The sequence below is a fragment of the Scardinius erythrophthalmus genome, assembly GCF_964197995.2.
Source record: "Scardinius erythrophthalmus genome assembly, chromosome: 19".
Taxonomy (NCBI): domain Eukaryota; kingdom Metazoa; phylum Chordata; class Actinopteri; order Cypriniformes; family Leuciscidae; genus Scardinius; species Scardinius erythrophthalmus.
In genome coordinates, this window is record NC_138239.1 from 37422257 (window position 1) to 37433918 (window position 11662).

Genomic DNA, 11662 nt, shown 5'->3' on the forward strand with positions numbered 1-11662 from the left:
GTCAACTAAAATGTGACAAACTAAATGGCATTTTAGTCAAAAGACTATGACTGAAACTAAAACTTTTTTTTTTGTAAAAGTTAAAACTGGACAGATTTCAATTCTGCTCTAAAGCAGCTTGTAAACAAAAATACACTAGTGTCTTATTCAACACAAGTCAATGTTGATTCAGTTCAGTTACGGTGTGAAGTTCAGCTCTGCAGAAGAGGGCTCTGTGGTTGTTGACTGTGAGGGCCTGAAGTGTGTGTGACTGTGTGAGGGCCTGAAGTGTGTGTGTGAGGGCCTGAAGTGTGTGAGTGAGGGCCTGAAGTGTGTGTTGTGTCCCGCTGCAGACGTCGGTGCAGGTTCCCTCTCCAGCTGCCGGAGTCATCGAGGAGCTGCTGGTTCCTGATGGAGGGAAAGTGGAAGGAGGAACGCCTCTCTTCAGACTCAAGAAAGGAGGTCAGCCACAAAACATAATAATAGTAATATATTAAAGGAATGTTCTGGACTAAATACATCTTATGTTGTATTCTTTTATTGTTATCAGGTTGTAACCGTTGCCTGACATGATCATTGTGTTGTTAACGATCCACATAACTTAAATGTATATTACTGCCATATTGACATAACTTTGACTGATTTTAAGATTGAAACATGCATTTTCTGTGATGCTGTTTTGAGATAATATATTGAATAAAACTTTGCTTCTAAACAAGTAAACTAACTTGCGAAATCTTTATCAGGGCGAAGTATATATGTGTATAGCCACATTAAAAATTTCCATCTTCATTAACCACAACCATAAATAAAGTATCAGGTCATTGTGTGCTAGGAAGTGGTTATGAGTGTAAGTGAGTGATGTTGTGCTGCAGCGGTCTGAGCTGTGACTGTGACATGTTTCAGCTGCGGCTGCTAAGACGACGGTGGCGTCAGCTCCTCCTCCTCCTCCAGCAGAGACGGCTGCTCCTGCTCCTCCTGCTCCGGCTCCGGGTCCTGCGGGCCCCATCCCCTCCAGCATGCCCCCCGTGCCCCCTGTGCCAGCCCAGCCCATCCAGGCCACGCCAGGTTAGTGCCCGCCAGGAGGAGTTTACCCTGCTTACACAATCAAACCTCATCGTTGATTTCAAACGTCATTTCTTTTGTTCTATGGTGCCTATAGAGCCCTATGAAATCTGTTTGATTTTTTCACCCCAAATCCCATTTAATTTTTTCCCAAAATCCATTTTATTTTGTTCCCAAATTCATTTTTTTCTGTTTTAGGTTCTCTGGATTACATTTCAATTGTTTAATTCAATTTAAAAAATGTAATATCAAAAGCTTGCTAATTAATTGAATTCATAAAAAAACAAAATTTTATGAAATGTCTTTTTTGAAATTCCATGTTGTCTATTTTAAATGTTCCAGCAATCCAGATATTGTGTATATATATATATATATATAGAGAGAGAGAGAGAGAGAGAGAGAGAGAGAGAGAGAGAGATCGTACAAACTCGATATACCGCACAGCCCTACCCATATTGTATTCATTTTTTATTCTGCAGGTTTAAAGGAGAACTCCGGTCAATTTTAACATTGAGCTCATTTTTTTGTACATTTGGAGTGCTGTCAATACAGAGAACAACGACAAAAATCGGTGTTGCCTACACCGAGTTATTCTATTTTTAAAATTTGCACCCTGTTGACTTCAATGGGGCAAGTACTAAACCTGCTTTTAGTCTCTTAACATCCTTGATGTGTCATTACAAGTGCACAGGTCATGTGAGTGATTCCTTCCGAGTGAACATGGGTGAATCTGACTGCAGTAGATGTTAGAGATATTAATAAAAATGAAGTTAATTCAGCCAGCGCTCATACCTGTATTTACATCCTGTTTTCGGTGGAAGGCCATAGTAATCGATTGTCGAGTTCACGCGCGTGATCATAGGCACTAAACCTATTGCACTTGTAATGACACATCAAGGATGTTAAGAGGCTAAAAGCAGGCTTACTACTTGCCCTATTGAAGTCAATAGGGTGCAAATTTTAAAAAGAGGATAACTCTGTGTAGGCAACACCGATTTTTGTCGTTGTTCTCTGTATTGACAGCACTCCAAATGTACAAAAAAATGAGCTCAATGTTAAAATTGACCGGAGTTCTCCTTTAAAAAGCCTTAAATTTGAGATCCTGCTTTTGTTACGAAACCTTGCAGGACTGAGCGCTCCTAAAACTGTCTTCTGTTGTGTCTGTTGACAGTTTCCGCCATTAAGCCCACCGCTGCTGCTGCTCCTGCTGACACTGGGGCCAAAGCTGCCCGCTCAGAGCACAGGGTAAGACACGCGTTCACACAGAGAGCCTGTCGTCTGCAGGAACACACACCGCAGCTCATATACAGCTCGAGTGTTGCACACTGCCATAGTATGTGTTTTTCACAGCTCAGCTTGACGGCTCTTGCTGCGTACGACCCTAATGTGCTCATTCTATTAGGATCTTAATTGGGTAATGTTTAGGGATGCATGATATATCGGCCACCATATCGGTATCGCCCGATATATGTTCATTTTTGATGTTATCGTTATCGGTCTGATAAGAAAATTAAAACACTTCCGATGCGCACTGTTCAACATGATGCTTTTGAATTGCTTGAAATATGATTGAAATCACTTCAAAAAAAGGAAAATACAGTAACGTTCAACATGTGCAGCACATGTCTGTCATATCGGCTTCATAAAATTATATTGAGAACATTATAATTGTGTGTTTGGGACCTGGCTTTTAATGGTAAGACTTTTTTTAAATCATGCTCTCAAAAATTTGGATTTAGATTTATCGGCGAATATATCGGTTATCTGCTTTCAAATATAACAAATTATCATATCGGACAATATTTTCTTATCTGTGCATCCCTAGTAATATTGGACCAATTACATCAAAGAAGACTGACTAATTTAGGGCTAATTAGACTGTGTCACAGCATTTGATTACTTCAGTCACTTGTAGTTGTATATTAGCATGATCATGTTTGACCACAGAATGTCAAGCCTTCAGTTTCACCTGTGACTGTGATGTGGCTCATATCTTGACACTCACTCTTCATCTCTGTGATGATATTCAGAGAGTTTCTATTTGATATGAATCTAAATACATTTTTTTTATATAAGTTTTGAGAGCCTGATTACAAAAACAAAAGTACAAAAAAGTACAAAAGTTTCCAAAAAAGAAAGAAAATACTGTTCAGTGCAACACAGGTCTGTCATATAGGCTGTATAAAATTACAATGAGAACATTATTATAATTGTGTGTTTGGGACATGGCTTTTAATGGTGAGACTTGTTTTTGTAATCAGGCTCTAAAAACTTATATAAAACAATTTGGATTTAGATTCATCAGCCAATATATCTGTTATCGGCTTTCAAATATAGAGTTATCGGTATCAGTCAAAATTTTCATATCGGTGCATCCCTACGTTTAAATGATTTCAGATCAAATAGAAACTCTCTGAATATCATCACAGAGATGAAGAGTGAGTGTCAAGATATGAGCCACATCACAGTCACAGGTGAAACTGAAGGCTTGACATTCTGTGGTCAAACATGGTCCTACAACAACTACAAGTGACTGAAGTAATCAAATGCTGTGACACAGTCTAATTAGCCCTAAATTAGTCAAGTCTTTGATGTAATTGGTCCAATATTACTAGGGATGCACGGATATGAAAATATTGTCCGATACGATAATTTGTTGTATTTGAAAGCAGATAACTGATATATTCGCCGATAAATCTAAATCCAAATTTGTATATAATTTTTGAGAGCCTGATTACAAAAAAAGTCTCACCATTAAAAGCCATGACCCAGCACACAATTATAATGTTCTCACTATAATTTTATGAAGCCGATATGACAGACTTGCGCTGCACATGTTGAACGTTACTGTATTTTCTTTTTATGAAGTGATTTCAATCATATTTCAAGCAATTAAAAACCCTCATGTTGAACAGTGCGCATCTGAAGTGCCTCAGCTGAAGGAAATAATACATTATTCACCAGCTTTAATATATCAGCCAAATTGTATTATCGGGCCGATTACGATAACATTAAAAATGAACATATATCGGCCGATACCGATATGGTGGCCGATATATCGTGCATCTCTACTTAAAAGGGTGATTTTTCTTTTCTTTTCTTTTTTTTAATCATCTCCCAAATCAGTAGATCAAGTTGAATTGTTGCCATTTTATTGATAATGTTTAATGCAAGATAATGAAATATGATCAATGCGTCTTTTTCACCAAATAAAATGCACTATTTACATGTGTAACATGTTAAATGCCATTTGGAGATTTCCGTTAGCATTTTGAGTCTTGCTAAATTGTTGAAACAATTAATTGAAACAGACAGTTTACAACAAATAATTCCCAATTCAACTCGATCATCTGTTTTTCTCTGTGGTTTAAATCAGTTTCTGTCATAACAACTCTTTCTTTGCTCTTAAAAAATCCTATAGCCAAATAAAAAGGTGCTTTAAAATCAGTTATATTTGCATATGAATGTGATATCACAGATGAAACAACTGAAAATAGCCTAAATTCTGGTTGTGAATGCTTGGCTCTGCTGTGGTTTTGTTGCAGGTGAAGATGAACCGCATGAGACTGCGCATCGCTCAGCGGCTGAAGGAAGCGCAGAGCACCTGTGCCATGTTGACAACCTTCAATGAAGTCGATATGAGGTTTGTTCCTGTAACATCAGCCTACAACTGCGGATAAAGGCTCATTGGTTCTTTTACATGTGTTTTTAATGCCCTACCCAGTCAAAAGTTTGTGCACACCTACTCGTTAACTCTGATTAACTCACATGAACGGTCGTCAGGGGATAACGTAGTGATGAAAGCACTTTGAGCTGCTTCTTTGACTAGATGTCTGCTCCAGCTCAATGCATTTAAACAAAATAAAAGTAAATAAAGAGTAATAAACCAGGCAAGTAAAGTTTGATGACAAACTTTGTTGTTAGCTTGTCTGAAAGTCTGTCAAATCATGAGAACATCATGTGTGTTTGGGACATGGATTTAAATGGTGAGACTTTTGTTTTTGTACTCAGGCTCTCAAAAATTACATAAAAACTTGTATTTATCGGCCAATATATCGGTTATCGGCTTTCAAGTATAAAGAATTATCGGTATCGGCCGAAATGTTCATTTCAGAGCATCCCTGAAGAGGGTCTTAAATTGATCTCTGTCTATATTTTGTTCTAGTAAGTGTTAAATCCCCACTTGTACTAAAGTTGTACTTTGAAAAACTAAAATCTGGATGTTTATTGTACTGAAATATTTCACTAGCATTATAATTTTCTATATTTGTGTACAGAACTGATGTCAAGCGTGTCCAGACACGGACACATAGGAAATCTGTCGATGGCCTGTGAAAATGTTGCTTATTGCCCAAACCTGATTAGAAGCTCCGCAATGCCCGTCCAAATGGTTATAGATTGGGATCTGGCCTACAGGAAGAGATTTCTGAAACCCAATCGCCACTTAAAGCGCGGAATGTAAATATTTGGTCCTAATGTTGGTCAAAACAAAGATAAGAAGGGTAAAATGGGCTTTATTAATTTACAAGGAAACGTTAATGTCCGCAGCCTCCCTCGCTCGCCCCTGAAGATGACACTTTGAGGATTTCTCCCCAGCGCAAATGGCCGTATTGCCTTTCAGCTGCTCGGGGTTCGTGTTCGTGCGCTAATCTCGTTGGCATTGATGGGATGGAGGAAGACTGTGCCGGTCTGGAGTCGAAGGAGCGCGCTAGTCTGCGGCCTGCTAGCATCTGCGCGGGACGTCCCCTGAGACGGGCCTTCGGAGGGAGCGTGCGAGGCAACCCGGACCGTTATGGGCTATTATGACAAGCCAATAAGATTTGAAGGCTTTAGAAAGTGAAGATTTTTATCGCGTCTTCTCTCCTTTCTCTGAGAGCGCGTGTCTTGGGACGGTCCTAATTCCGTTAGCGGAGAAACCGGAGAGGCTAAACGGCGTTAGAGACAGGAAAATGGAGAATTACCGTCTCGGCGCTTTTCACTCTAAATCTGGGCAGACTGTCGTCCACAACATCCTTGATTGGGGTTTTAGTGAGGAAAGTTAACCTGAAATGGCACTGGCCTCGCACACGCAGGTTTCTGATTGCTGTGGGTCACTGCTGAGGAGTTATCAGTGGGGTTATTGGTGTCCGATTGGATTGAGCTTTTATGTTTCAAGGAATTTGAAATCAAAATGAGAGGGACGCTCGTGTCTGTGGTGTATGAATGTCGTGACGACTGTCAAAATGTGCTTAAATTACTATTATATTATATATTATTAGGGCTGGGGGAATTAACACGTTCATCTTTGCGATTAATTTGAGATGTTTAACGCATTAAATAAAATAACGCAATTGACGCAGCACCTTTTTTAATAATATATATTATATAATATAATATATTGATGTTTAATATTTTAATATAGGGCTATTTTCTGTCCAATTTGTGTGGACATTTTTATTTTTTTGTGTTTAATTTAATTAGTGATTCTACGTTTAAATATTGCTGATTACAAGTTTGGGGGAAATGCGATTAATTGCGATTAATCACAGCAAATTGTGCAATTAATTTGTTAATTTTTTTTTTTATCGATTCCCAGCCCTAATATTATTACAAATTACTACTTGTTAAAAATATAGCATCGTTTTTTATTTTTAGATATTCCATATTCAGTAATGTAGGCATTGCCTTTTTAGCTGATGGGGAAAATGATGAGGAAAATAACACATGGATTAGATTATTAACATATATAATCAGTGTTTTTGTAAAAGTAAATATTCCAATTATGATTTGAATAAATTATTGTTTGGTATGCATGAGCTGAAGATGAATGAACACGGGTACGCTGAAGTGAATACGAGACGAGGTTTATCAATCAAAAATCACAGCCAATCAGAAGAGCGTGTGGGCGGAGTCTCTCTGCAAGCGCACTGCATTTGCAAATAAATCAATCAAAAATCACAGCCAATCAGAAGAGCCGATTTGTCATAGAATACACTTGTTTGTTCACAGTTTGAACGTTGTTGTCTGAGGTGAATTTGATCATTGTCTCTTCCAGTACGCCTATAAAGCTCACACAAAATTATTATTCAAACTAGCATTAAATTCTTTAAACATTAAATAAAGCACATAATCAGTAGCTGAGATTGTCATACTTTTTATATTGTTGTTCCAGCTGTGATGTCGCAGAACGAGAAACCATTTCTAAAATAAAATCGTGCTGTATCGTCATCGCGGCTGCTTAGTACAAAAACTCTGATTAACATGGAGAAGATGCTTTTGATCTATCGTTTAGTTAAAATACGGTGTAATATTACAACTTGTATCTTTCTACACAAAATTAGACTGTAATTAGCATGTGCTCTTAATTATTTTCCTCATTGTCATTATCAAAGTGCTAATCTTAACACTAACCAATCAGACCTCAAGGTACCGTCCAAAATGACACCATAACCAGAAGAAAGCGCATTAAAAATATCTAACTGGATGATAAAGAGCAGCGTGAACATTCTGCTGAACTTCTGCTTCAGGGTTGCACGGTTGAAAGTCATGCCGGTTTGGGTTGACACGAGGTTGTCAGTAACTGTTCCTTGTTTAATGTCTTGCATGTTTCTTTATTCCTCATGACAGCAACATTACAGAGATGAGGAAACAATATAAAGATGCTTTCCTGAAGAAACACAGTATCAAACTGGGCTTCATGTCTGCGTTCGTGAAAGCTGCTGCCTACGCTTTGACAGATCAGCCTGCCGTTAATGCTGGTATGTGTCTCCACACACACACACACACACACACACACACACACACACACACACACACACACACACACACCCACCCACACCTTGCTAGTTCAGATTAAGCCACTGTGTGTGGTTATGTGGTTGTCTGTTCGAGTCTAAAGAACATGTTTTACAGATTACCTGTCAGTCGCCCCCTCCTCTCTTTCCTTCCAAACCTCATTGGCTTGGCCTACATAGACAGCCACGTTTAACACGGTTTCATTAGGCCAGTGTGTGTCTATATTTGCCCAGAGACACACCATTGCATGTTCTTCATCGGAGACTTGCATGTTCCTGCTGGTGAGGAAACGCACGCCTGTAGGGCTGTCACGATCCGGGTTATGACTGTTCACTGAAACCGTAAACTTCTGTCACTCTGAAATGAACCAAACTTTAGCTGAAATACAGCAGTCCACATTTGAAGTGGATCAACAAAGGTTTCCTAAGATAAGAACGGGTAATGGTCAAAATTTATGTGTAACTTTGATGAAACGTTTTGATCCACTTCAAATGTTGACTACTGAAAATTAAAATGTGAAAAATTTGGCATTCGGTTTAACCTGATGGACTAAAATAACTAAAACTAAATAACTAAAACAGAAATAAAAAGTATTAAAAACTATATAGATTTATAAACTAATAAAAATTACAAAAACCCAACAAAATTACTAACAGTTAAAATAAAAATAATTACAAATATTTATTAAAAATGTAAATATAATATAAAAAACATTGTTTGACTAAGTACTAATATAACTAAAAATGTAAAAAAAGAATAAAATGACAAATGCACAACAAAATTACTAATGAAAATATAAAAATAAAAACTATTTCAAAATATTAATAATGTAGAATAACATTTTACATTTAGTTTAACTTGATTTACTAAATAAATTAAATAAAGCATAAATAAAAACATAAAAAAATGTTTAAAAAACCATAAAAAAATGACAAAAACCACAACACAATTACTAAAAATTTAAATGAATTAAATGTGCTAATAAAAAACTATAATAGTATCTCAATGATAGTGTAACGACAGCAACACTTCAGTAGTCCAGTGAAACGTTTCCATTCTCATTAACACACAATACACTAATATTCTTGAGGATTTAAAAAGCCATATATATATATATATATATATATATATATATATATATATATATATATATATATATATATATATATATATATATATATATACACACACACACATATAAAGCTGTTAACGGTTGTTTTTATGTGTGCAGTCATTGATGACACGACCAAAGAGATTGTGTATCGGGATTACGTGGATATCAGTGTGGCCGTCGCGACACCAAAGGTAATTCCCACAGATTTATTCCTCTTATAAAGACTCTTTATAAGACTGAAATGTTGAATCTCATGAGAACACATTCATGTCTACAAGTCAGGTCAAATCACTCTTATTTATAACCCGCTTTCAAATTAGCTTTACAGTGATAAGAGGAAAATAATGGATCAAAGTCTGTTTCTGCTGTACAGCTGAAGTTGATGCTTCACCACCGTTCAAAGGTTTAAGCTCAGTAAGATTAAAAAAATATACAGTACCAGTCAAAAGTTTGGAAACATTACTATTTTTAATGTATACACACCATGTTACAGCACAGTAGTGCTATTGCAAAAAGAAACAAGTCCAGAGAAATTTCATGTCGGCACTTTTTTTTTTTGTTTTGTTTTTAGCGGACTTTGCCTTTCCGGTGAGCTTGAACAGAGCTCGCAACACAAACACACACACACACACACACACACACACGGAGGTTGCTTGCGGAACATTGAGCAGAACGCGCTGTGAACACGGAGCGGAGAGCACAGCGCGCGCGCACAGCGGAACGCGCTTAGAAGTTAATGCATCTTCGGAAGCGGACTCGCACGCAAAGTCATAAAACACGCTGAGCCAGAGTCAAACCATCGTCGAACACGGAGGGGCGCGGCGGCTTTTTAGTATCTTTCGGCCAAAAAACGAAAATGTTATTTTCGGCCGAAAATTTTCGGCAGCCTAAATTTCGTTGCATCCCTAATTTTAAGACACCCATATGCTCTTGCGGGCCACATAAAATAATGTGGCGGGCCGGATTAGGCCCGCGGGCCTTGAGTTTGACACATGTGATTTAAAGCATCCTTGTTGAATTAAAGTACTAATTTCTTTAAAAAAATAGTTATTGTTCCCAAACTTTTGAACGGTAGTGTATATTGTTACAAAAGATTTCTATTCTAAATAAATACAGTTCTTTTTAACTTTTTATTCATCAAATAATCCTGAAAAAAGTATCTCAGGTTATAAAAAAAATATTAAGCAGCACAACTGTTTCCAACATTGATCATAAATCATCATATTAGAATGATTTCTGAAGGATCATAAGACACCAAAGACTGGAGTACTTGCTGATGAAAATTCAGCTTTGCATCACAAAAATAAATTACATTTTAAAGTATATTAAAAAAGAGAACCATTATTTTAAATTGTAATAATATTTCATAATATTACTGTTTTTTTTTTTTTAACTGCAGGCTTGATGAGCAAAAGAGACTTCTTTCAAAAACATTAAAAATAGTAACGTTTCCAAACTTTTGACTGGTACTGTATATATTATTCATCAAGGATGCATTAAATTGATGAAAAGTGACAGACATTTATAATATTGCAAAAGATTATTTTTCAAATAAATGCTGTTCTTTTGAAGTTTACATATGCATCAAAGAATCCTGAGAAATAACGTGTGACGGTTTCCTCAAAAATATGAACTCTTTTCAACATTGATGATAATCATAAATGTTTCTTGATCATCAAATCCTCATATTAGAGTGATTTCTGAAGGATCATGTGACACTGAAGACTGGAGTAATGATGCTCAGAATTCAGGAATAAATTACAATTCACTATATATTCACATAGAAAACTGATGATTTACACTGGAATAATATTTCACTGTATTTTTTATCAGATAACAGCAGCTTTGGTGAGACTTCTTTCAAGAACATAAAAAATCTTAACATTAAAGAGCCCCAAATGTGACATGATTCTCATAATTCCCAGATGTTGTGCTTCTCCTCTGTGTTCTTGGTCTTCTTGTGGTGGTAGAGCATGACTGTGCGTCTGAACCCGTGTCTCTCCTCGTCTCTCAGGGTCTGGTGGTGCCAGTGATCAGAGGAGTGGAGGGAATGAACTTCGCCGACATCGAGAAAACCATCAACGAGCTGGGAGAAAAGGTGAGGCCGATGGGAACTGAGCGAATGGTCTGAAGACATGCTTATTTATCTGCAACTGGAGCAGCTGACCAGAAATCTTTATTTAGGTAAATATGTTACATGACCTAAAAAAACAGCGGTGGTGTCACTGGTGGAGCTGATGTCAAGTGGAGGGAAAAATCAAACCATGTAATTTCTGAAAAACGCTGCGGTTAATTCCTCTGATGACTCGGGCCGGTGTGAAGAGCGCGATCAGAGCCGTTTATATTTATGTTTTTAGCACAGGGGTTTTCAAAGTGCGGTCGTGAAATAATATTGCTATGTCGTATTTACGAACTTCAAGTCGTGCTTTTTTACACATCTGAAATGTGCTGAGATATGCAGACAAACCAACATGTATTCAGACTCCTTCAACATATCTCACAGTTTATTCGCTATAGTTTGGAAAATGGTAATAAATATGAGCAGAACTCAGAGTTATGAACTCAGCTGATATTTGACTGGTTTTGTCCGTCCTTCTGTTAGACTGTCTCACACATGAATTATGTTGAATATCTGACAGCTGTTAAATTTAACTACACAATTAGATAATACCAGTTTAGCTCAACCAATCACCAAGCAATGCTTCATTGTGTTCAGTCTGTGTGTGAAAA

General features: G+C 37.1%; 1 protein-coding gene across 1 annotated transcript in view; it reads left to right on the forward strand.

Moving 5' to 3' along the window:
* Positions 1–11662, forward strand: part of dlst (dihydrolipoamide S-succinyltransferase) — a 29500-nt gene that overhangs the window by 15017 nt on the left and 2821 nt on the right. Inside the window, exons 7-13 of the mRNA XM_081394499.1 lie at positions 333–441; positions 886–1047; positions 2216–2289; positions 4590–4687; positions 7651–7781; positions 9050–9123; positions 10947–11030. Of these exons, the coding sequence (XP_081250625.1) occupies positions 333–441; positions 886–1047; positions 2216–2289; positions 4590–4687; positions 7651–7781; positions 9050–9123; positions 10947–11030 (732 nt within the window). The remainder of the gene's footprint in view (positions 1–332; positions 442–885; positions 1048–2215; positions 2290–4589; positions 4688–7650; positions 7782–9049; positions 9124–10946; positions 11031–11662) is intronic.